This window comes from Brachyhypopomus gauderio, chromosome 3, assembly GCF_052324685.1.
Source record: "Brachyhypopomus gauderio isolate BG-103 chromosome 3, BGAUD_0.2, whole genome shotgun sequence".
Lineage (NCBI taxonomy): Eukaryota > Metazoa > Chordata > Actinopteri > Gymnotiformes > Hypopomidae > Brachyhypopomus > Brachyhypopomus gauderio.
This window is the reverse complement of record NC_135213.1, coordinates 29,870,503-29,898,355: the sequence shown is the minus strand read 5'-3', so window position 1 is coordinate 29,898,355 and position 27,853 is coordinate 29,870,503. Positions and strand designations below refer to the sequence as shown.

Here is a 27,853-nt window from a genome sequence, read left to right as displayed (position 1 = left end):
CTTCTAAAAATAATTTCAGTCTAGACAAAGCTGGCGCTAATCTGAGCCAAGTGATAAAGAGACATGCAAATACAGTTAAAACAAATGTTGCTTTTGACTTTGAAGGGCCAATTTCATGGTAACTTTTCACTGCAGATGTCTGGCCTTCATGTCATATTGTACCACCATAGCACACCAAAACTCAACACCTATCAACGCCATTGCTTAATTGGAATACGTAGACATGTTCTCCAGATTTTACAATCTCTGGGTAGTTTGTAATTGCAGTTTGGATCAGTTTGTTTTGTATAAAATGCATCAATGAATGTTGAAATGTCTGATGAATAATCTTTTCTTGTAGCTGTTATTATTACCTCATCTCTCTATGTGCACTTATCGTTAGATGACTCACATAAAATAACCAAAGGAAGCTAATAATCACCAGAGGAATTCATTGGGAACAGCTATGTCAGATGTTCTGAAGCCCATGCTAACATTTTAAGTGTTGTCTATACAATGGAAGCTAATAGGAGATGAAAACCAGCATCCCTGTTATAATAACTTCCAGATTATGCAGACATTGCAGAGCAGTGACATAACGGGTGTATGCTTTGGCTAAAATATGAATACTATAGACCTTGGGTGTAAAGCGTAGTACAATGTTGCTATCATCTGTAAAAGTTTACAGCTTCTGCATGCAGGATTGCAGGTAACAATGCAGGTCTGTCCTACTTTGTGCAAAACATCATGTAAAAGTAGTTACTTTTCTTAATGTTAATGAAAGTAGGAGGGAGAGACATTTTAGTAAGCCAGAGAGACCTAAGATGGTGGTCTTGGGGCCTCTGGATCCTGTTTGAAGGCCACGCCGTGCCTCACGGGGGTAAGAGACGGGCCCTCGTCTGTTCTTGCCGACAGGTCGAAGCCGTTAGATACACCGCCTCCGCTCTGAGGGTGGGCTCCTTTGGCGTGACCAAAGGGAAGCAGAGCGAGGGAGGGAGATGGAGGGAGAGAGAGGAAGAGAGAGGGAGAGAGAGAGAGAGAGAGAGAGAGAGAGAGAGAGAGAGAGAGAGAGAGAGAAAGAGAGAGAGAGAGGGAGACAGGGCGAGACAGAAGGGGCACAGGTCTTTCTCAGGCAGCGTCCAGACAAGAGCGCAGCAGACTGGAGAGGCACGTCAGCCACAGACGGAGGGAGGGTGGAACACCGGATCAAAGAGTCACCAGGGCAACCTGCGTGACACACATTGTACCAAAGCAACACGGGTAATTTGAAAGGGAGGGAGGAGAGAGAGGAGACGAGCTGCAGAGGTGCTGGCCATCGGGCTGCAGCCCACAGCCTTCGCACTTCCTGTGTTCTTATCATTATCTATGCTAAATACTGGGCTTCAAACTATTTGTGTTTGACACAGATTAGATGGCAAAGCGATGACACAAAGATGTCTAAATGATTTCTGAATGGCACAGTGGCACTTTGAGACAAAAATGCCATGACGGTCGATAAGGGCCGTCATGCTGGACAGGAAGGCAAGATACTACTGTCAAATTGTCTCGTGTCCTTTCAGTCTAAAACTACTGCTTCTTAAGTGGCTGTGCAGTTCAGTTAGTTCAAATGTGTTAAACACATCATCACTCAATGAAAAATATACATCTCTACCTTTAACAATTTAGATGTGGGCACGCCTCTCCAACTATCCATAGCTGTGGCTATTAAAAATCATGTAATGTATTTAACAAGTATGTACGTAAGATGTAAGAGGCATCCATCAGAAATGTGTATCTGCTCCTCCAATACTGAACTTGTCTACTGGGCTGTTCTCATCCAAATGTTCAAGTTAAGTTTTAAACCTTTAGCTTTTTGTTTAAAAAATATTATGTTACCTTCACCAATACTCCGTTATTTCGAAGGAGATTGTGTGTGTTTTATATATACATGGTTTTAGTTTCAGTTTATAATGTGGCTAGCTGGCTTACACTATCTGTATTATTTCACTAGCTGACTAAATAACTTTTTAAGAAATGGAACGCTGTATTGCCCATCACATGTAAGGAATCATACACTTAAAAACAGCTTTTTAGAATGTTTTGTACTGAAATGACATTGTTTGTGTATTGTTTTCACAATTCCCTTCAGGGAAGTACAGTTATTCAGTGAAAGAAATCTAATTTTGCAGACACGTGTTTTCCATCAGCCTGCGATGATACAATGACCATGATAATCATATTATTTCATTGTTTACCCAACTGATGAAGTTCAATAGAAATGTCGCTGTAATGCATCACAGTCACTGTAAATAGATTTTAATAATTTATTTAAAGTGACTTTTAATTTAAACTAGCCTGTGGAAGAGAGGGAAGATATCCTTTATCAGCAAAATATAATGCGCCAAATTCCGTAAAGATAAAAATATATGTCTCAGTAATGCCAGTACAACAAATGTGATTTTCAAAATGAATAAGTGAGCAGCAATTTACTTGGATGACATAAAGCGTAGTTAGCTCTATTAATATCTTGGCAGGCAGTGTGTCTGTGTTCAAATGAAGATATGCAAGTCTCAACATATACAAGTCTATAAAGGGGTTCTGCAGGACACCTGTGAGACATAAAACATCTCACATCGGAGAGGTACAGAGTCCGGAATCTAAATTTGCAGGGAGGAATTTGGATAATATTGGCGGGAAGCATCAGTGGCGCGGAGAGCAGCGGGCCAGCCAATGAGGAGGCAGACAGGGAGGGGTCTCCATAGACAGTTGGAAGGCATTAGGATGAGTGGACAGGGACTTGTCAAATGCAGCTGTTGTGGCCACTTGATTGATAGAGTTTGTATTTCAGCCTGAACCTGAAACAGCCGGGCGATCCCTAGTAAAGGGGTGTGTCGTCTTTTGAAACAACAAAATTAACAGCGAAACACAAGAAGTCTACAGTCAACTAAGAGAACATTATACCACATGTTTGCATGCCCAGGTTTGATGCACTGACAAATGTAATAATTTATTAAACCAATAACATGTAAGAAAGCATAATGTAATGCATATATAGATAACAGGAAAAAGTTAAATGATTTTTAATGCATATTTCATCATGTTATCTTCATATTTAAATATTTCATATTATGAATGGTCAAACTATTTCTTGAGGAAGGACCTAAATAATAAAGTAGCTAAGGGTTTCTGAAGATGGGAAACGTTACACATACAAATGATAATGTGATGCTTTATAGTATATAACTACTGTGTAGTTCTAATTTCACAAAAAACAAAAACGTGCTAATTGCTGACAAAGTAAAACTGACACTTTTTATATTTTGGCACCTTTTTCCAGTTTAAAATGTTATGTTTTATACTACTCAGAGCTGACCCCTGACATGCCTCTCTCTACATGTTGTTTACAGCTAACGTCCATCTTTCCTCTTCAGTGAAATAAAACGAGCTTTCGGAGAAAGGCAAAAAGCCCACAGCGCTCTCCCACACCCACGTCAGGATTGACCATTTTATTTATCATCCTTGCGCTCCACTTTCAAGTTAGGCTGAATCACAGCCTGCCAGGCCGCAGCTCCTTGTCCTCCAGAAGGCTGATGAGAAGACTGAAGCGCTTCCTCACTGCCTCTATGTCTTTTATTGTGCTGCCCTCCATGATCCATCTCTTCCCTTTTGCTAGCAGCTCCAATTCAAAGTACTTCTTTATCTGGATGAAAAGAGAGACACTCATTCACTCATGGCTGTGTTTTGATAATGTAATGTAGCCTTAAGGTTAGTCTGTCAAAAATAACATCGATCGACCACTACCACATTCTCCATGACCGTTTATTCGGGGAAATGTAATGTTCGGTGTGACAGCCCAATGATAGATCTTCTACGGGGGAAATAAAATTTCCTGAACACTGAGAAGTCCAAACTACTCAGAAAAAATGGCCACTCTGTGTTGCACCTCCTCAGTTACCTTTCCATGGTCTATAGACAATCTTCAATTTTATAGAGCAAAGGAAAAACAGCTGTCAGGAGACCATTAGGAAAACTTCAGGGTGAGTGACAGAGATGTAAAATCTGACAGGTATCATTCCAGGGCTGCACACACCTTGTATGCAATGAAACTATGCACATTTGGTTAATATGGACACTTGGCATTGTCAATACTGTGAATAACATTCTATTATGAGGATTGTGTTTGCTTGGTATTCGATACTTGATTTACTTTTATATGTCAGCACTTCATTACACAATGAATAAACCCAAACCATCTGTTACACAGAATACATGTAAGAGAGAATATTTTGGTCCATTCCACCCTAAAATGAGCAAGACTGTTCCAACAATAATACAATGAGACTATTGCCTACTTACATAGCACCCATAATCAAAGCCATTAGATATGCTCTGAAGCACCTATCTATTATATAGTTCATGTAACACACTTGCGGCACTTTCTCTGAGCTGTATAATTGGCGATAATCTAGATCTAAACAGTTTTTCGACAAGAAAAATGTCATTTGATTCAACCTTAAAATATGGGAGGTAGAACCCCAGGCATTAGATACACTGAGAGATGATGATGATTCCTATCATCTATGCAGAATGAACAGATGGATAGAATCATACGTCCTCAACCAAATGAGATAATCTTCTAAAGAATGTTCCTCATGAGTGTTCCAAGATAAGGGTTGGATTCATTTGTTTTGTATCATTGGGCCCCATCGCTATTATCAGTGTTTTGCAGAGCATTTCACAAATCGCAAAACCTACATGACTCAGATTAAAACTGTGACTAAAGAATTAAAAGAATTTAAAAGAATTTGAATTTGTTAGCAACAAGCTAACATAAAACGCAGCATAAGATATTTTTAATAAATAACTGAATAATGACTCCCTGTATCACTATATGCCCAGTCAGTGTGAACATAAATAGCAATACTAAATGTGAGTGCTATATAAACTCTGTTGCCTAGACTTTCCCAGTTCAGTACAGCTACGTATCTGTGCCATGCTGGGATTTATTAGTGTCTGCCTCTTTCATGAGGGTCCACTGCACAGACTCGGAAGATTGCGTTTCGTCTTTCCTCCTGGAGAGTCTTTAGGGGCCATTGAGCTGTGGCTCGATCGTAGTGTAACAGGAGTTTAATGACAGATTAAGTCACTTCAGCGGGCGTTAGCCCTGGGGCCTGGCCGACCCAAACAGTGTTAACAAATCCGTCTCGGTAACAGAAGCTTCCCTGGGCAGCTCTGAGACAGGCTGCCTGCCTTCATGCCAGTCAGTCTGTCTGTCTATAGCAGGCCCTCTTCTGGAGGATACAGGGTCTGCACTGACACTGTGGAAACACTTTCTAAACAGTCTGCCATCCTTGCGCTCATGCAAAAAAGCATAAAATTGTAAACAACATATTTCTTCTCACAGCAACCCTTTCAAACATCATCGATGATTCACATGCAACTGGATTTTGCGTGAGTGACAACGACAGTTTATCACCTTCTTCAAGGATATATCTCAAACTAGTAAAATCTGCATTTACAGTATTATTCTAAAAGCATTTAAAAGTAGTAGATACTTCCTGTTGGTTTAGTTCCTGAAGACACCCCTGTTTCAGTGAGATCATAGCCATGGTAAGCCACACAGGCAGCCTGGCAGATGGCTGTTGGGATGACCACTAGGTCATCCAGTCTAGTCTCCTCTAGGTCACAGGGACTGATCTGTGGTCCAGGTGAGCAGTGGAAGCAGCTTAAGTGGGCCCAAGACCCTGCTGTGCCGAGAACATCCTCTGGCTCCAGGGACATATCAGCATAGTGGTAGAAGTAGTGTGTTAGGAGGTAAAACAGGAACAAATCACAAATACATTTGCTTGCCTCTCAGTCTTCGCGTAATAAATAAATATGAAAACTCAGGAGGATAGTTTTATACATGAGAACAATCTGACAATCAACATTTGGAAGTGACTTGGAATGAATGTTTTCACATGGATGCAGTGGTTGTTATCCAGCGTCAGTCAACCAACTCTGCATGTTTATAGTGTTACTGGAGAAACAGCATTCACATTTCAGTTACTTTTTCTTCAACGTCTTTGTGTAAATGGACGCATCACAATTTTCATGAGTGAAACAAGGTAACGAGGTATGCATGATAACAGTTAGGATAACAACAGGCATACAACACTTCCGCCCCCTCTCTACATCTAAGTTCATTTAACTCTCTACATCTCTCCTATCACCTATTTTATCTCCCTCTCACAAGCAAACATTGCAATGGTGGCCTCACTCGAATGACACTGAGCAGGCCAGAGAGAGCCTGGCTGCGGTGGATGGGAGACAACGAATGTATGTGAGGGAGAGGTGGAGAATTCCTGATCCCAGATGTCAGATGAGATAGGCTCGATTGGCCTGAGTGGTCATGGCTTGCTCTCTTTGGCCAGCTGACGCAACAAAACGCAGGTTTACCAGGCATATAAGGGTGGCGGGCTTATCTTAAGACAGTCCTGCTCTTTGGCCACTGACAGCAGAAGGTGTCCAGCTGCTCTTTGGCCTGCAGAGATTACTATTACATCTGATGGTTTACAGAGTAGGGCCTGTGGGGTCAGTAGAGGTCAATAGGATAACTTTCAGACCTCACAGGATCAACCCTAGTTGCCTGACTTACTCCCAGGCTTTCTAAATAGTCTGGGAATGCTGCTGACATCATCAGGAAATATAAACATAAGCTTTGATTTTGGGTTAGGGTAAAGATGCTTAATGAACAAAGCAGTGACAGCATATCCATGTTGGAAAATATGGATCTGTTTGAACTTTGCAGGCAATACTGTATAATCCACAACCTGTGAATGCATGGGTTATGTAGTTTGACTGGCCGTCTGCGAAGGGCTGACCGTGACATGAGCTGAATGAAGCAAAGCTGCACCAGTGGGCAGTGGGCCAGCAACCGCAGTACGATTCCCATCTGGCCAAGAGAGCTACAGTAAATCCTTCTGGACCCACTGCTCTTGAAAGCACGTGCACACCGTCACATTATTTTACACACTAAACACACAGGTACTTTGTGGAAACCCATCCTTGAGAAGGTTACAGGGTATTCTCATGCGTGCCATGGTGAAATTCCATATAGATTTGAAGACAAAAAAAAACAAAAAAACAAAAGCAAAAAAAAAAAACCCCAAACAACCCACGCTGGTTACCTGCCCAGGCAAAGAGTGTTTGTTTATTCCACAGCACCAGAGCTAAACGAGTATAAATGGGTTCCTATTACCATGTGTTTGAATTACTCCAAGTTTTTATGAAGTTTTGAATGAAGAGACTTGGATAACAGCCTTGCCAAATGAAAATAAATATCTGCTAAATATTAAAACCAGTCTATCCAAAACATGAAAACCAATAATCTGCTTGTCAGCCTTGGGCTAAAAGATTCTGCCAAGTTGGCAGGACAAAATACCCATGCTCACATGCAAACTAAGCACCCTTTTATAAAGATAATTACATTTGGGGTCATCTAATGATGCTATTTGATCTAAGTCGGTTTCATTGCTTATAAATTGAGTTTTTTATTTCAAATTCCATTAAAGTAAAAAAGAAAGCTTAACAAATCCTCAGTGTTCTTGGTATGTCTGTATGATGTCTTCCTTATAATTGGACCACTAAGAGCCTGCTATGGCTTTGATAGAGAAAGACAAGCATGCCAGTTTGTGGTACTTGTCTGTGGTCACACAGCACTCTGCACTTGTTACTGTAGACAGGAAGCCCCTTTCCAAAGAGCCGCACGGAGGTTCACTTTGGGTATAAAAGGGACGTACTCAAATATCAGAGAGACAGCCAATTACTCCAGCTGACCCCCCCTGCAAAGATATCAGTGACCTGCGAAGTGGTATGCACTGGAAGAGAATGTCTTGATAACACCACATGCACTTACCATGAAACTGAGCTGGTCTTATTCGTTTGCACCAGGGCTAAAGGGCTTGGCTTCATGTGCTTGGCAGGACCCCCACTGTCTAAAAAAGTCACACGTAGCTTGGTGATAACTTTTGCTTTTTTTGACAACATATGCGGCCATGCTGGGGACTGGTCTGACTTGAGCCCCACGAACATTCAAGGGCTTTAAAAGGATTGAAGTTGCTGTGCCTTTCACCTAGAACCTATCCATAAGTGGCATGTGAACTGTGATAGTGGCAGCACGCATCACTGAGCCCTTACCTTAGTGATTATTAATGACTCCCACTGCAGTTGGTGCACTGCAAATAAACACTGCATGCAAAGTGGTAGGTGCCAATGCAATTACATATTGCTTCAATTAAGGTATGAGGGTCAGAAACAGAAAAATAGGGATTAGGATGAAAAGAATAAGCAATAAAGTAAGAATAACAAAAGGAACAGTGGCCTAAGAGTCCCTAAGCTGGAGGCACAGCAAGAGTTGGTTAAGGAGAGGGGGAAAAAAAAGAATGAGTGGAAGAGTGGATCTGAGTCTGGCTGCGTCTTCAGGTAAGTTCCCAACAGCCCTGTGAGGAGTGCGAGCAGACACAGCCAAGATCAACAAGACCCCGGAGCCCTTCTGGAGACCGGCCAGAGTCTCCCTGGGCAGCGAATGAAGACGCTGGCCGGAGATTTACTGTCCTGCGCTGCCCCAACGGCTGAGCAGCTCCTCAAAAAGGGCGGCCCAGAGAAGTGGTTCAAAGAGCTCCGTCTCTCCACTCTCTCTTTGCTCAAAGTTAGCTGACCAGTGCCAGATCAGAGTCATCCTCCAGAGAACCATAAATCTAATCCAGGAGGCAGAGGGATGCTCATAGAGGCCCTTCCAAGCCTTGAGAACAATGCTATTGCACTTAAGGCTAGAGGACTGTGATAATGTACTTTCCATATAGACAGGACAAATGCGTATAAAAGATGTCCTGAAGATATTCCCACTTGGACAGTGAGGATCTTGACCTCTCTTTCTTTATTTTTACAACCCCTAAGGTTTTTATTCATCTTTCTTCTCTTTTTTGGCAAGATTGAATGAGCCACTGACTGCTAACGGATTTCACTGGCTCTATAAATACAGCTGAGGCCACACCATGCAAATGGTTGAAAGGAGCTGAAAAATTAGGAGTGTGTCAGGTAGACTGAACCAGCCAGGAAAAGATGAGCAAGCTGGAAGTGTGTACACAGTCCTGAATGAAAAGAGCAAAAAACACTGTGTAGTTATCACATGTAGCTTTGTGTGGAAGTGGCTTAACACAACGTCACCAAGGCACATATATTTCCAACACAAATCTTCACACCTGTAGTTCTGAAATAGTTTAATATATCACAAACATGGTGACTGATCAGATATGTAATTATGTAGTTGTGAGTAGGTGGAGAGAAATCCTTCATCAATCCACTCAGAGTCTCAATGGGGTCAATGGGTAGGTCACGACCCCTGCGCAGAAGTGACCTCTCAGTGGCTTGCGGGCATGCACAGGGGAAACTCTGTTTGTCTGACCATATTACGGATTTACAGTAACTCGATTTATTAAGAGCCGCCAAGGGTTTCCTGACAGCAAACATCTGGCCCAAGCTGTTTGAGTTGGGTGAGCTGGCAGTCTGCCTGCTCCACCACACTCAGGGACCAATGCGCAAGCACCTTCTCTGGATCAGCCCTCGTCTGTGGGAGGAGGAGGCCTGCCTGTGGTGGGGATGGTGGTGGTGAGGCAGGCCACACAGTGGGGCCCGGGGTCTGGGAGTCTGGCAAGGGAGGGAAAATCCCCCTCCGCACTCCCAAACCAGGCCCCCCAATTTCTGCTCTCCCAGCAGCTCTGACAGGTGATCCATGGGACAGAGGCGTAGCTCCGCGGGCTTCGGCACACACGGCACACCGCGAATCAAAGAGACCCTCCACAGAAGATTTAAGACATGTGGCCCCACCCCTTTCCTGTATTCGCCATCCTGGGACCCCCTGACTGAAATCCGTGCGCCTTCAAAACAATGCTATGTGTTATTTCTGTTTGCGTGCCCTTGTTGAAAACATTTTGGGCATGACAAAATTGAGAGAGAGGCAGAGCGAGGGAAGAAAACAGAGAGAGAGAGAGAGAGAGAGAGAGAGAGAGAGAGAGAGAGAGAGAGTAAATTGAAAACAGAGACATTGACGTTCCAGCACATGCATGTTGATAGAGCAGGGAATTAAAGTACAATCAGAAGGATTTACCAAACAATTCCTTAAAACAAGTCTACACAAGCTTGCTTCAGATTCTAAAAGCATTATAGTTTTTACTATATGAGTATTTAAAGTGATAATTCCTTTGCCATCTTAAGCTTCTTATGGTACAATGCTTTCGGTATCACTTGTTCTGTCATAAACATAATGCTGTAAAAATAAATCAAAACTTCAGAAAGAACTTTAGTAATAAATTTAACCTTTGAAGTGGTTCTTCTCTTTGTGCCCAGAACACAACTAAAGTCTTTAGCACACAACTCATGCTGACAAAGTTTCATTTTTCAAGAAAAAAAAGACGTCAACAGATGTGATGATTTATCTCATAAAAATATAAATAAAAATTGTGTAGTTGCTAAAAATCAACCATAAAAACTTACAAAGAAACCTGCCAAGAACATTTTTGAATAGAGATGGGATTGGGAGGGGGGTTAGTTAAACGATCTAAGAACCTCTAGTTTGGCCTTCCCTTTATGATACCCAGTTGTGCTGCAGCATACAAATAGTAACTGCCGAGACATTCTTTTCTTAGTTCATGAAAACTGAAATACTGGATAGATCAAACGAATATGGTTTTCCACATTTTTTTTTAATGCTATTGCAGGTTTTTGATCATGTTTTTCAAAATTTATGTGAAAAACTCATTAAAAAATTCCAAAACAAGCAATAACAATGTGTCCTGCAATATTGCATGTTACATTTTCAATTAAATATTGTGATGAAATTTAGTTGATGCAGGCATTTAAAATTTTAGGCATTTTTAGTAATGTATAATGAAACAAATACAACTTTGATCTTTTGAAATCTAAAATAACTGACACTCAGCAGAAATTTGCATTTAAAACAACCTCATCCACATGACTGAGACAAACACTGCCCTTAAGAATATAATTTGTCACTTTATTCTATTGGACCTTCTCCGTTTGAAGACAGCCTAAAGAGGGGAGAGAGCCCACATTCCCAGCATTTGATCCCAATGACTCAGCAGTGGAAACTGGGGGTCAGGTCAGATGTGAATGAGCTTTCGGAAGTCTCGCCCTGGCCTGTAGCAGCCAGTCTCCTGACCTCGCCTGCTGGCTAGACAATAGGAAGGCTGGCCACAATGTGCGCTGGGTTTCTAAATGGAGGCGCGGCCCTGAATAGAAAGTGCCGACTGAATGGTGTCTCATCCCGCCGTGGCGAGGACTCGTAAGGGTCAAGGTTCACCTCCATCTGACAGAGACGTGTGGGAAAAGCTAGGAGGGATGCCCACACAGCTTGCCCACTGCCCCTCACCCAAGTTGAGCTAACCCTAAGGCCAACCAGCCAGTGGCCCTCCGTGACAAAGGGTGGGGACATCACTTGCAAAGGAGGAGACCCACAAAAAGGACAAAGAATAACAAAGACGTTGGAGTAACTTCACATATCATGCTTTCAGATGTCCAAAGAGCAATCGATACATACCGGTTGACCGCCTTGCACCTTCCTGAAAAGGACATAATAGATTAAATTTTAAAATGGTACTTCAAAAAGAGCTAAAAATACTTTGTACAAAAAGGACAAAAAAGACACAAAAGGTGCCAAAAATAACTTATTTCATCTAAACGTGGTACCAAAAAAATAAATAAATAAAAGCTAATAAAAGGGAGTCTGGTCCAAAAACGTTCATATGAGCCAGGCTACACCTAGTCATAGAATGTCACTAAAAACAAAACACAAACTAGGGCCTCAGAGACTGGGCCTGTGTGTCACTTCACTATGGGCTGGCAGAAGACTTGGCCTGTGCTGCACATGGCCATGTGCCAGGCTGCCAAGACAAGGCTCCCCTGCTCCCCTGGGCTCCCATCACCGCCTCCCTGCGTGATAACTGGCAACTCAGGAACACAAGAGCCAAGGGCTTTCCGGGTTTGCCGGTGTTACAATGGAACTTCTTCTATCACTTCCCTTTTTGAAGTCCTTCCAAAGAGGAACGTGATAGCCGGACAAAGCACAGACACATCAATCCACATGCAAAATGCATGTTATCTCAACCAAGTCTAGGACTCCTGTCATGCTCAAGCAAGGTCTGTATGTCCTCTATAAGGGTGTAAGGGAGAAGACATTTTGTGACATGTATGAAGAATATATAGCCCCAGAATACAGGTACACTTCTGATCTACGATTTGACTTATGTTTTTATATCTTTATTTATACAGTAACATGGGAATTTGTGATCATTCTTTTTTCTAATGAAAATACCCAATAAAGAAAATTTGCTTAAGGTACAAATAAGGGTAAATGGAAATGTTTACATATAAGAGCCGGACTGTCAGCACCATTTGATTCTATTTATATACCTGTACACATGTTAAAGCCCTTGGCTCCCCTTCATCAAGTGCTGCTTAACATGAAGTGAGGTGTGAACATGACGATGGACACCGCAGGACCAGAGCACAACAGGCAGCACTGGATTCACCCTGTAGGTCAGACATATTGTCTATTTGAAGGCCAAAATGATGACAGCTTTAAAGCAATTCTGAAACAAGAACAGAATGCAGGAAGCCAGCATTACATTACATTACTATGAAGTGTCAAAACAGCAAAATGTAAAACACTTATAAAATGCAACATCAAAAGAGCAGCGGTTCTGTGCTACCTTAGAAAGGTGATGTTGGCACCAAATATTTTGAATAACTACAATAACAGACCCCAGCACTTTGTTAAAATATGGAAGCATTGTAAGCTTGTGGAGAAAAATACCAACTGGGTGTCCAGAGGTTCATGGTATATAATGCAAGATTTGTGTTAGTGTACAATTTAAAGTGGCAACCCAAGAACTGTTGGATTTTATTGAGATTTGATTTACATCCCTAAGGAAGATGCACATAGTAAAAGAGCTCATAATGCCATCCAACTCAGTGAGTGATGTGTAACAAAGTACTTGGCTAAACAGATGCGTAAATGTCATCTAATAAGAGAATCGCTCATAAGTCATGTTAACCCACAGGGTGGCATGCAGTCGACATGCAATGCTCGAGCTATTTGCAAACAGGCCATCATCCAACCATGTCACATACACCTCCTTTTTCCACTGTCACCAGCAACTTGCGAGGCTTGGCCTCAGCACAGACCGTTCGATATATCATTCGTTTTCTAGTCCTGTGGGGGTGGAAAAAAGCCTGGGTGAGGTAGAGTTTGTGAGAGGCGGTGCTTTTAGCCCGGACCGAGGCGTGCGTTACTTGATAGGTCGTGCGATGCTGCACTCAGTGTCAAAAGTCTGAAGGCTTGTGGTACTCAAAAACTGACATGTAATTTATGCCGGAAATTAAAGTTTGGGTGTAAAAAGTTGCAAGGCAATTGCATAATGATAAACAGAAGAGGAAAGTGATGTAGTCTGAGAAAGTTTTTATTTGATATATATTTTTAAAAGCCTCAAATCAAAACTTAATGCCCATCAAACTTAAGTGTCTAAATTAATTCAAGAATCATAGCATAATATTACATCATGTCTCCTGCCCTTATACTAACCCTTTAGTTCATAACCCCTTAGCTGGAGTACTAAGGGGAAACCTACCTTGCTACTAGGGCTGATAATGAAAAAGCAATCTCTTAAATGTGATAAAACCATAAAGCAAAATAAGACTTGGACATTCAATCAGTCTCATTACAGCACCGTTGGCAGTGGTTGCCAATAGTATTACACATCCCTTTTAATGTGAAATCAGGGAGACTTCTAAGTAATTCCATGATAGACATGATTGACTGGATTGTTTCCTGAATTCCCATTGGCTGTTGCCCTCCGCATGCAAGAGTATTTTGTTATTGAACAATGACCTCATTCGAAAATGGCTGCCAAAAGACCTTTTTGGAAAATATCTTAATTACAGAGAGCGACTGACTTGGCCACAGGCTCATCTAAGCGCACAACTCAATGCAGTCTCATAGTGCAAGGCACTTCACCACAGCACATTGACATCTGCTGAATTACTTGATGGAATTTGGCAGTGAGCTGCAGCCTCTGAAACTATGCTATAATCTATAACATTGGCTAAATAACCTGAATTCAGCCTTCATAAAAAATGATATGCTCTTCATTCTTGCTTCATGAAGGGTTATTCAGACATTAATGTATGTGTAAAACAAAAGGTTTAATCAAAATCAGTAAAATGTCACTGGTGTCAAACAGCAGGTCACCCATTTCAGTGTTTATGGAGCATTAAAGCTGGACAGCTGTTTCTTCTAACTCCCCCTTAAAGATCACTGCACTTTCCTTCCCCAAGAACAGTCTGTGCAAACTTAATAATCAGAGGAGATGATACAAAAAATGTATCCCACCCTGCATTGCTGCGGCTTTGTGACAAACATCCAAAGCAAGGTGTTCTTATGAGAACTGACGTATTTCTCTCCTCAGCTCTCATACACTCACACACAAAGATGACACTGAGCTGATGGACACAAAACTGCACACACACACACAGACTGTACAAGTAAGTTTTCTTTGTATTTGTTTGCGAGCAACTCCATCTGTCAGCGCACAGAAGAACAGCCATTAGTCAACGCCACACACATGGGCCCATGTTCCAGTCAAGCATCAGTTCTGAGCAATACCCAATAAGTTACTTGACAAATTTATTAGTGCCATATCCATCATGGATCACAACTATAAATGGATTTTCAAAAAAAAAAAGGAAGATTGTCCATATTTTCCTCTGGTGAGTCATGTATCATCAATTAGAAGAAAACCATATGGTCAAAAGTCAAAGAAAGAAATTTCCTTCAAACTCTAAAATAGATTACTCTATTTAGGGAATTGCAATTACTCAAGGAAAATTAACTAAATATATCACTATCATTTGAAGGATAAGCCAATAAATCTATGTATTTAAACTTACAATAGAGCGTTTCTTATTATATCTAGCATTAGTGCTCTTCATGATTCAAGATCTTCAGGAAAATAATTCAGTTAAAAAATTTTTATCTTTGCAAAAGTAACAAAATACATCAAATTGACTGGCGTCTCTAGATACAGTACTTTGTCAACAGCACTGAGACTCTTAAAATGTCAAGGGAGAAAAATCTTCAGGTAACCACCTGTCTTTCCAGATAACAGGTGTGGCCATGGCAAAAAGCTTGATTCTATGGTCAGTGAAGTTCTTGTTTGGAAGAATGTTCGGGATTATATTCCTTTAGCAAGATTCAAGCATGACCCTGTCTTAGCCTACTGCCTGATCAAGAATCTCAGGGCTTTGGGCAAGAACAGCTTCATAACACCAAAGATTTTATTTTCTCAATCTTCATTCTTTTTACGCCAAACCCACAACTGGTGTCTGTTACCAAAAGCACAAATTTTGCCCCATCTCCCCACAGAAGCAAGCTGCAGTCAAAGGTCTAGAGATGATTCCTGAACTCCAGAAGCTGTCAGTCTGCAGGCCTTTCTAACAGTTTGTGGCCATGAAGGTGGTGCGTATTTGTAGTAGTTTTGGAGACTTAGTGACCCTATGATGCCACCACCTTCTGCAATTTTCCAAATGTGACCCTTAGAAAAGCTCTGACCTTTTAAAGCATTAATTTAATTTCAATTATATATAATTTGGACATAATTTCAAACTGGTTGTTTGAAACATCTTAATTATTGATCTAATAGGGGAGGATTTTCAATTACGATGTTATTACTAGAGGCTTGTCGACTTCATGGTATTTTGTCTCATATCTTCTGTATTTCTCTGATTTTCCCCATGTTGATGGATCACTGAATGTCAAATTATATTTATAGTTGTAAAATCTATAACAGTAAGGGAGTCATGAAATAAAAATGAAAACCAAATAAATACATTTCAGTGCACTCACATAAAAACCAAAAATCTACCTACTGAGCAGTGTCACAAATTCCCTTCTTTTAGTTTGCTTAACACTGGAGGAAAAACCTTTCTGAACTTTTGAAAGCTGGAGCTGTCTTTACTTCATCGTACCTGTCTCCTAGGATAGGAGGTGTGTGTTAGAGTCAGTGACGTCCACCAGCGTCAGAGCTGACAATGACACACAATGTGCCAGACAACTGACGGAACTTACTTTTTTTTTTGGAATTTCACTGTGGGATGAGTAATTGTTTTATCACTTCCTCATGCTTGAAAGTTCAGAATGTGCCAAGCTGAAACAGGACATTCATTAACAATCAGCATGAGAATCAATGAGTTGAGTTTTAGTGAATTCAGCAATCAGTTGTCTTGAGGCAAAATATGTTATACAATTAAAAAGTTAGTAACTCTACCCTCTGTGGAACTTGTTTTTACTGTAATGCTTTCTTGGAATGACCAGACAATATCGTCTTTACAGTTTGATGCATGACAACATTTATATGATTAAATATTAATCTCTAAAAAATTACTGATGGCAGTTTGAGGTAACATATTTTGTATTTTTTTTTACTGTTATGGTTAAAATTGAAATTAAAAATGTTTCTTAAAACATAATAAAATTTTTTCATGAAAAATGGATTTATTATCTTATTTTATACAACACATTTTCCAATTTATGTTGTACTATATCAACACTCAAGAGCATTAGGAGTCTCTAGGATTCAAATCTACACTTAGGATATGCAATAGTGTAAACAACTACATGTGTAACTGCTATGAGGCACCATCCATTCATCACTGTCAGCATTAAAGAGAGGTGAAATTAGGCTGAAATTAAGCCTAAGAGCCACCTGTGAGTCAGACGGCCTTTGTGGCTGCGCTCTCCTTTAACAGACGGAGAGGCGCTGAGGACAGAGAGGGAAACCTATTAGGGAAGGAAAACAAGCGAAGACTCTGATTCATGCTGGGACTACTAAAGCTGCCTGCCACTCAATCCTCCTCCAAATATGCCCAACAAAAGGGCCTGTTTACGCTGGCCTGGGATGAGAAAATGATAACCTGGGAGAGCCGGAGGCCACCGCGACACAGGCCGAACAAAGCCATCTGATTGGGCTGCATTCAGCGCAAAAAGGTCTTTTCCCTTCCTGAAGATGATCATTGAAACTTAAAAAAAGGAACATTGTGGTGGCTGCAAGAAAAAGAAAAACCCTGAGGCCCGGATACATGCTGCTCTCCGTGTCCCCCACTGGGTGCATATGAATGTGCAGGAAGCTGGGGAGCAGGATTTAACCCCTCGGAACAGAAATGTGTCCAGTCACTTCAACGAGATTCAAACAGAAATATTCAAATTCTGTATAGGAGATGTATTAGTGGCTAAAAGCAACTAATCCGGGACCATGCATTCTACAATGGTCTTGTCATGACTGACATCTGACAACTGCAAAAGATCTCCAACATGTACACCCAGGAACAAATGCAGCACACAATTATATAAACTTGCATTTCAATAGAAAGCACATAATTAATGAAGCAACACATTGTCACTTTGCTGCTATTAATACTTAAATAAATCCAATATCAGTACAGTGTCCAATCACCTGTTATATCATATCAAGATCTTTACATGTTTTAGCCTTGAAAGACATGAATGTGCCACTGAAGTGAACATGTCATCTTGGAAACATGAGTATACACTTTTGAGCATTGTTCAAAATCAGGTGGTTATTACAGAGGAATGGTCTGAAGAGGGTAAAGGTATTACCTGGGGGAAGCACACGCCATTAGGATTTCATTAGCGCACTTCAGCCAACATAACAAAATTTAGATTACAATACTTAAGTAAAGGGGTGTAAATTGAAATACTCCCCAAGACTTGGCACAGACGAGATGCCTTGTCCTGAACATTTTCTTCCGTTCTTTTCAGACATGTTGAGGCTGATTTAATTGCAGGATAGGATTAAAAGGGTTCTGTGTCCCAGTTATAATGATAAGAATGTGAAAAAAAGAGGGTGGAGTGACAGCTGTGATACTCTAGCTCACTTCAGTAGGCGCTGCGTATTGTAGGAGCCCACACTTACACACTGCTAGCGAAGGTGTGTGGGAATAGCTGTTGGATAGATTTTCTAGATTCAAACAATCACACCTTCAGGGCACAACTTTTGAAGGCCCTTTAGTTCACAATAGCAGCTTTCTTCACTGTTGCATTGCTTCCACGGGGTCTAAATTACAAACCATCATAACATCTAAATATTTCCGCAAAACAGGCAATTACCAGGATGTATAAAATTACATAAGCTGTCATGGAAAGGAAATTTGACTTTTACACCATTTACTCACAATTGTCTGTCTAAACACGAGGATTTGCATATGGTGTTTACAGAAAATTTAGTTTAATCTTTACTTAATATCATGCAAATAAGGAAAACAAATTTTAGCCTAATTCCATTTTAGTCTGCATTTTATACTAATCATTTATTTGTGTGCGCACATTACAAGGAACACAATGGATAAATGCACCCACTCTCTATGGGCTATGGAACTGCTTCGTTCAAACACTGAGTGATTAGATACATTTCCAGACTATAACTGGCCAGAACTAATCTGATGAAACACACTTTTCTTTGAAAGGGGACATCAGCATTGTGTCTGGACAGCCAGTCTGACATGTCTCTGGGTGAAAGCATTAGGTATACTCACTGTTCCTTGAGTAGAATCTAAAATCAGCCAAGCAGGATCAATCTTGTCAACTTGCATCACTGGGGACCTTTAACACATCGCCATTAGCCCCATGGAGACTCGATGAGCTTATTCAGATCCCACATGATTCTTCTATTTTTTTTCTTCCCAAAACAGAGACCATAGTGAGAATGCATTTTCATCTGTGGCACAGGTATTTATCCTCTCAAACCTACAATTACAGCAAAAGCTACTGTCATATTATTCCCTGAATATATCTGGTGGAAAACTAGTGAGTTTATCCAAAGATTTTCCAACAAAATAAGTATATAAATGCCAATTCAGTTTGATTTTGGTCACTAAAGATATAAAAGTAAATCAACATTTTATTCATTTATTGCTTAACAATCACAAATACTAATTTTGTAAAATTTGTATACAAAGTACCCAAACTTATAGCATCCATGGGGCCTTAATCAGGTATTTCTTAGTTGTAGAATCTTGCATGGGGAAAATCTACAACATGATTAGGTTGTGAGTTGGTTGTTAAGTTATTTCTATCTTACACGTGACTTGAAACCTTATTAGCAGCCTAGGCAGCTATGTGCATCAAGAGCCTATGAAGCTCCCATAACAAATCATGCCTCTGGGATCCCCAGAGCACCTTTCACATTCACATTATAATCTCTATAATACTTTCTTCTGCATCCTCACTGATATTCTTTCAGTCTCTCCCTCATATATCTTAACATTATTCCTGTGGTTTCATCTCAGCTAGAAGTTGACACTTGAAGTTGACATATCAATCTAAAGACTCATCTAAAGATTCACAAACCATTATGCATCCAATAAGAGACATATTTTCTTTTAATTTGCTTTCCCTAATGTGATTAGTTGGTGCCCATGGTCTAGGCCAGGGGTGCCCACACCTTTTCAGATTGCAAGCTACTTATAAGATGTCCAAGTCAAAATGATCTACCTACAATAAAAATGCAAAACAAATTTATTTCTTCTATATTATCATTATTTAAGTTGTTATTATTATTACTATTTCATATTGTGTATTCTTTCTTTCCTTTTTTCCTTTTAGGATAAATAAAGTATTCATATTTATAAAGTATTTTAAAGTATCGCTAATTGTAGCGAGAAACACTTGCAGTCTGCAGTATTCTTCAGAGCGTCGTGTGAATATTCCTCGATAGCTGGAGAGCTTGACTGAAGATAATATTTCAGATTTGTTTTTAAAGTCTTGGAACAAGGAATCAGCAGCTTCAACAAATGCCTCTTTTATCAACTCTCCGTCTTGGAAGGACTTGTGCTTAAAAATTAAGTAACACCTGAAATGATGCTTTGGTGACTGCTGTCCAGACAACTGGGATTTTAATTCTTTCACCTTTCTCCTTCTCAGCTCGCTTTTCGGAAGAAAGTCAATGTCACAGTTTTTATGAACAGTCCGAAATGCCGCTCCATATTTCCCTTCTTTGGAATAGCGATGACACACTGACAGATGTCATTCAAAAGACATGTATGTCAATCAAAAGACTGTCATTCATCCCCTACTGTTTAATGTCGTGCAATCTACCCTCACTTCCTACTGGTCGATCGTGATCGGCATATTGGGCACCCTGGTCTAAGCCTTAGCTATGAAGACACGAGGTTTTATTTGCTGACATAGATTTTGTAATCATAAAAATATGACTAAAATCAGTATGTTAGTGCCCAGTACCTTACGTTGACTGGAAACTGACAATGCATCTTATGTATTCAATTGTATACGAGTATACTTTTGTAGTGAGGAAAATAAGTATTTGAACACCCTGCGACTTTGCAAGTTCTCCCAGTTAGAAATCATGGAGGGGTCTGAAATTTTCATCTTAGGTGCATGTCCACTGTGAGACACATAATTTAAAAAATCCAGAAATCACAATTACGGCTGCAAATAAGTATTTGAACACCTGCCAATCAGCAAAGATTCTGGCCCTCAAAGACCTGTTAGTCCACCTCTAACAAGTCCACCTCCATTCCACTTATTATTCTAAATTACAAGCACCTGTTTGAGGTCATTAGCTGCATAAAGACACCTGTCCACCCCACACAATCAGTAAGAATCCAACTACTTACTACAGGGGCAGTCATGGCCTGGCGGTTAGGGAACTGGTCTTGTGACCGGACGTTTGTGGGTTCGATTCCCAGACAGGCCATGACTGAGGTGCCCTTGAGCAAGGCACCTAACCCCAACTGCTCCCCGGGCGCCAGGGCTAGGGCTGCCCACCGCTCTGGGCACGTGTGATACACAGCCCCCTAGTAACCACTATTGTGTGTGTGTGTGTGTGTGTGTGTGTGTTCTGACTGCACAGATGGGTTAAAAGCGGAGGACAAATTTCGATTGGGGTGTAAAAATCACAATTGACAAAATATGGCACATTTCATTTTATTACTAACATGGCTTAGACCATAGAGCTGTCCAAAGATACCAGAGACAAAATTGTAGACCTCCACAAGAAACCTGGCTGATCTGGAGAAGATCTGTGTGGAGGAATAGGCCATAATCCCTGCTGCAGTGTGTGCATACCTGGTGAAAAACTACAGGAAACGTTTGACCTTTGTAAATGCAAACAAAGGCAATTAACATTGATTTTCACAGGTGTTCAAATACGTATCTGCAGCAGTAACACAAATCAATTATTAAAAAATCATACATTGTGATTTCTGGATTATTATTATTATTTTTTTTATGTCCCTCACAGTGGACACAGTGGAATATATATATATATATATATATATATATATATATATATATATATATATATATATATATATATATATATATATATATATATATATATATATATATATATGAATTAAAGAATAACTAAGTATACCAGACTTCAACAATTCAGCATCTTGGGCAAAGAGCTAAGTCGCTCTGGTATGATTCAAGACCACATATTATTACTTTGTCTTATATAGACATATAGTCTTTGTGGATTTTTATGTGTGTGTGTGTGTGTGTGTGTGTGTGTGTGCGTGTGTGTGTGTGTGTGTGTGTGTGTGTGTGTGTGTGTGTGTGTGTGTGATGTGTGATTAGGTATGTACATATTCAGTTATGTGCTTTGTTAAATGGTAATTATGTTTTTTTTTAGTTTTTTTTCTACTAAATCATCTACTGTACATTATGCACATAGACGTCACCCCAGGGGTCCTCAGCTCTCTTGTTTGAGATCTCATCTCCAGGAACAGCACATGGCATCTCTGTTTCATCCTAATAATGTTACACTGACTATAAAGGTTGTCATCTAGAGTTTCATAGGATAAGAAGAATGGTGTATGAACACTTAAGCAGCATAGCAACATACGTTCAGTGTAAGCTCTATAACTAAGAATGAAGTCTAGTTTTAAGGCAAAGTGCTCATTGCTTATAGTGTACTACAAAAGTAGCAAGTCACTGGAGTACCCAGGAGGTTATGGATATGTTTTGCTGGTTTCATTTACATTTTAAGTGCAACAATCAGCATAGCTGATAACAACCAATAACATCTGCTATAGAAAAACAGACAAATAAAAAGAAATTAGTGGAGAAACTGAGAAGTTAAACCATGTATGAGAAACAGATGTGGATCTGGCTATACACTGATACACAGACTACAGTTATGCAATCACCCAAAACCTGACAAAAAAGATCTCACCTCCCAGTGAGAATGAAGATTTTTTTTATGCAGTTGGTAACATGTGTCCTAATGTCCTAACTGTACAGCAGCATGCTAATTCCTTTGTATTAGCAAATAAAAAACATAAAAATAAGTAAATACTGTTAATAGTATCAAGCATCAAGCAAAAACAGTTTACTCCACTTAAAGGAGTGAGCCTATTGGGACCCAAATTTCTGGTCTTTTACCACACCACCAAAAGAACCTGCCAACACATTACGCAAGCACCAGCCCAGCAGTCATCCCTGTGTCCTTGAATGATCTGAAGAAAACAAATTGATATTTCAGTGTATACACTGAAGAGGTTTAGTAGCATCTCTTTTGTCAACAAGGAAGTTCTGTTTGTGTAAGGCACCATGCCACAGTTCAGGTGCATGCCCCCAGGCACCTCTTTATCCTGCTAAAAAGGCTGCTCCATTCAGTCGCGTAATCTGGTACCTGCTGCAAGCCAGGTTTACTGATGATGCCTGTTTACCGACATCTGCTTTGGATACCAGGCAATGAAAGAGCAGTACTAGGTATTTCAGAAGTGGGATGGCATGTGCTAATGTAATGCAGTCACTAAGTCAGGAGGGGAAAAAAGAGGCAATAAAAGTGGACTCAGACTCAGACATTGTCTCTGGTGGATTACAGGCCTTTTATGGTTCACAGTCTTTAAAGGTGCAGTAGAGTGCAATGATTGTGCTAATGTGGGTTGCTGGTGTTCGGTGTTCTGGGGTAGACCATCAGGCATTGTCTACCAAACATGCCACTAATTTCTATATGCTAACACTATGTTGAGATATACAGAGTAGTACAGCGACATTGGTCCTCATGAAGAAAAACAACAAACTGAATTCTTATCACTGTTAACTCTACGATGAGATACTTTCTTTTGGAAGAGAGTTTGCACAAATGTTCCACAAAAGATGCAGCAAATGCTGTAATGAAACCGGGAAGCAGCATGATCTGTTGGCCCAAAACATGTTACAGTGCTAGGGGAAAAACTGGCAGAAGAAGCATTGAAACCACAAATATTACAGGAAATGATTAAAGATGGAAGACTAATGTGTATAAATGCACAACATGCTGAACATTAACATTCTGGATAGCCTGGTGCATCAGACTTTTGGAAGATAGCAGAGACAGACAAATGATCATTGTCATGGCTTAGTTTGCCAAGAACTATAATGCTGAAAAACTAACTTGTTATATTATAATTCAAATATCAGAGTAAAAAAGTGATATACCACTGTCTAAACCTGATCATGCATCATGTCTTAATTCTGTTTTGTTTTTGAACGTCATGTTTTTGCAATGAATAGTGGATTTGAGAGGCACCTAGATCTTCACCTTTACCTTTTGAATTAATCATATTGTTTTATTAACATTTGATTCAAAACATTTTGACATTCAAGTATGATTTCCAGACTGCACTCTGTGGCCATCTGTGAGAGGGGCCTGTGGTAATTTTCTTCTTATTAAAATACTTAATGGAAATAAAACCTCTTTAGACATTGAATTGTTCATCCCAAATAATCTGAATTAGTCATACGCAGATAGATCCAAAGATAATGTATTCTGTGTAGTTCAGAAGAGGATGTAAAACTTTTGCCACTTTACATGCAAACATTAATTCATAGTCTTTTTAGTGAATCAGGAATCAGAATTTTAGTGAAATGCACTTTTTCTCAGTCGATTTGGTTCATTTCTCAGATCAGAATTGAAATTCTCAAAACTGTTCATTCAGTCTCCACATCTCTTTGTCACTTGTGCACATCATAATTGCATTTCTCCTTGTGTTTAACATTTTGCAAATGCTTTTGTACATTTTGTAAATGGACATGGACAGTTGTCTGTTGTTTTTTACATTATCAGTTGCTTAGGTCATGTTTATCAAAACGTGTTGTACGAATTGTCTGTTGAATTGTCTTACCCTCCCAAACATTTAGTCTTTAGGTCATCGCCTAGGTCATTATATGCAAAAGTGCTGAACATGTTGTCATAATCTCTAAGGCATCATTTTACATTTATTTAGTTAGTTTTTTTGTTACATTTTGGTAATTTATCCTAATTTGATTAAAATGTTTGCAAGTGAACATTCAGTTACAGTAAGAAAGGAAATTGGTGAAGGTTTAGATCAACCAATGGTCTCAACCATAGGTCAGAGGTGCGTCTCATGAACCTTTACTGTAATTGGCAAACATTTACAGATGCTAAACATTGCAGTATAACAAAGTCTCATAATGGAAAGACAAGGCCATGTATAGGGTGAACAGCCAAGAAGAGGCGTAAGACTGTGTGGTGTACCATTTAGGGCAGGGGTACTCAACTGGCGGACCGCGGTCTGGATACGGACCCGAACGCAGACCTGTCCGGACCCAATCTCATTCCTGATTAACTGGATACGGACCAAAACAAAACCGTAGCATTTATTTCAGGGCTATTGAAAAAACACTCCGTCACGAGTGTTACGTTCGCCACCCCCGCTCAACAACTTACGTTCACCACCCCCCCCGCCGCTCAACAACTTACGTTCGCCACCCCCACTGCTCCGGACCTCAGGTCACAGGTATCTGCCAAATTGGACCGCGGACAAATTTAGTTGAGTACACCTGATTTAGGGTATCAAGACTAGCTCATAGGGGGGGCAGAGGTTCCATTTTCACATACAGTTTTTCTCAGTCGATTCGGTTCATTTTTCAGATCAGAATTGAAATTCTCAAAACTGTTCCTTCAGTCTCCACATCTCCTTGTCACTTGTGCACATCATAATTGAATTTCTCCTTGTGTTTAACATTTTCCAAATGCTTTTGTACATATTGCAAATGGACATGGACAGTTGTCTGTTGTTTTTTACATTATGTGTTGCTTAAGTCATGTTTATCAAAATGTGTTGTATGGATTGGCTGTTGAATTGTCTTACCCTCCCAAACATTTAGTCTTTAGGTCATCGCCTAGGTCATTATATGCAAAAGTGCTGAACATGTTGTCATAATCTCTAAGGCATCATTTTACATTTATTTAGTTAGTTTTTTTGTTACATTTTGGTAATTTATCCTAATTTGATTAAAATGTTTGCAAGTGAACATTCAGTTACAGTAAGAAAGGGAATTGGTGAAGGCTTAGATCAACAAATGGTCTCAACCACAGGTCAGAGGTGCGTCTCATGAACCTTTACTGTAATTGGCAAACATTTATAGACGCTAAACACGGCAGTATCACAAAGTCCCATAATGGAAAGACAAGGCCATGTATAGGGTGAACAGTCATTAGGAGAAGTAAGACTGTGGTGTAGAGGGGTACAACTATATGGTGTAGATGAGTAAGACTGTGTGGTGTAAGGCTGAGGGGACAAAACAGTGAAATACAGCATTTTTGCATTCTTATACCATATAGGATATCAAGACAAGCTCATAGTGTTAGCAGAGGTTCCATTTTCACACAGCAAGAGGAGGCTGTATGTGCTCAAGTTGTTTTGAATGTGTAGAATAAATTTCTAATTTTGCAGTTTTTCCAGTCAGTTGTCTGTCTTTTCTGAATTTCAGTCAGTGTTTTTGTCAACATATTGCAGTGTGAACAATACCGTCAAACAATATTGCTGTACAAATTTGATTCCAGTTCAATTTCTTGCTATCAGTCTCCCACATACAGTCATGTGTAACTGTGTTCCGTCTAAGTGTGTATGTGTGTACCATGTATTTGATATACCACAGAATGTGCAGCGTTCTTGAAATCAAAAGCTTAGCTAGTTTCCATCAGAATATACAGTCTGCACTGACTGTGACTTATAGTTGCACTGACAACATGACTAAGTATTTTGACTAAGTATATCTGCCTTGTTCATAGGCAATGGCACACAGACTAGATATTCTGATGGCTCTGACAAATTGAGTGACCTAAATATTTGCTTTTGGGGCAAATACAAAGAATTTTGAGTGAAGTATCTACTTTTGCAGGTATTTCATTGAGTTTTGCTGTTTGCACTAACTGTTTTGAGAAATGCACTAGTTGTGATGCCAATGTAAAGCATGATGTGAGAAATGAACCAAATCGACTGGGGAAAACTGTAAGTAGCATAAACCCTTATTGGTTTGATTAAATTTTTCAAACAAATGTGCTTGTGCTGTCTAGAGGTTGTTAAAACCTTTTTTTTATTAGCCACACAATCATACACGTGTGGGTATGTGTGTGGGTGTGTGTGGGTGTGTGTGATTGGTGTACAACTATGGTACCAACATAGTCTTGACGGATAATTTAAAATACATGTTACAAATGTTACTTTCCAAGATGTAGCTAACAGTTGTTTATGTTTACGAAGGATTGTTGTGGTGGCGTATTCTGAAAGCAGAATTTCACTAATGCAAAATAGGTTAAGTGAAGCAGTTAAAACACAAGGAATGACACACCTTGAAAAGAAATCCAGCACAAAAATATCTAGCAAACACATGCACATTTTTAACAAACAAAAATTGCCCTATAAACATAGAAGAATAACTCACTGGGTATATGTTAAAGATGTGTTAGGAAGTTGATATCTGAAATCTTTCTTGGAAGGTTCTACAGGTGGTGGCTTTTTACCACTCCTTACAGGGACAGAAAAGCTTCTTGTCATCAAAGCAAGCCCAAACACATCCCTTGGGCAATGCCATCCTAGAGTAGTGCAGCTGAATTCTAAAAGTAGAGAACTGCTCACATTACATAGCCATGGTGTTATTCATGGTGTTAACCCAGTGACATGAACAGGAACTTAAGGGGTTACTGAGAGGGTGACAGACACCACTTGAAGGGAGGGGGAGCCATTACTAGTGTGTAGTACTTAGCTCTTGTACCAATGACAACTTTAAGGAATTATTTGAGAGACCAGGATGCTGTGGATGGATTCTTGTTTTTTGTTGAGAAGAATCAGGAATTTACACATCACAAAAAAATGGCTGAAACCAGAATAAAAGACTGTGTTAAACAGATTGTGACATTTTCCCTAACAGTTGTGTATTAGCATTATTTTAATTTGATACTCCACATTAGTTATAACCTATGCTTCATGTCTATGTTGTCACGGTATTCATATATATATATATACAAAGTGAAGGTGATATAGTGGAGTGGATAGAACGGAGCAAAGCTTTATTAATGTAAGATTATAAACACAACTGTGAGACTCAAACTTGACAACTGCTTGAAACCTCCATATATTATTTCTACATCCCTGTATGCACACATAATTTGCCCATTTTTATTGCAGCCATGTGTCCATTCTATAAATTTTTCTATCCTTTATAGTACTTTATATACACCCTACAAATTTAGCCATTCTAACACTATAAAGCAATTTCATTATGCTCATGCCATGTATATGAAAATAAAGCTAAGAACAAATGATCAAAGACACAATGCTGTAATACAAAATATTTTACAATATGTTATAAAATTTTTGCAAAATATAAGACCAACATGTTGTAAGATAATGGTGTAAGACCAAATTATTTCAGAAGAACATCGGCTAACCCCGCAGTTTGATCCCCACAGACCAACAGGCAGGAGTCAGGGGGTTCAAGTGCAACTTG

At 39.8% G+C, this 27,853-nt stretch overlaps 1 protein-coding gene across 1 annotated transcript in view; it reads right to left on the bottom strand.

Annotated features, from left to right (window-relative positions):
* Positions 1–2,341: 2,341 nt before the first annotated feature.
* Positions 2,342–27,853, bottom strand: part of arl15a (ADP-ribosylation factor-like 15a) — an 85,203-nt gene continuing 59,691 nt past the window's right edge. The window contains exon 5 of the mRNA XM_077001058.1: positions 2,342–3,658. Coding sequence (XP_076857173.1) covers positions 3,506–3,658 — 153 coding nt within the window. The 3' untranslated portion in view covers positions 2,342–3,505. The remainder of the gene's footprint in view (positions 3,659–27,853) is intronic.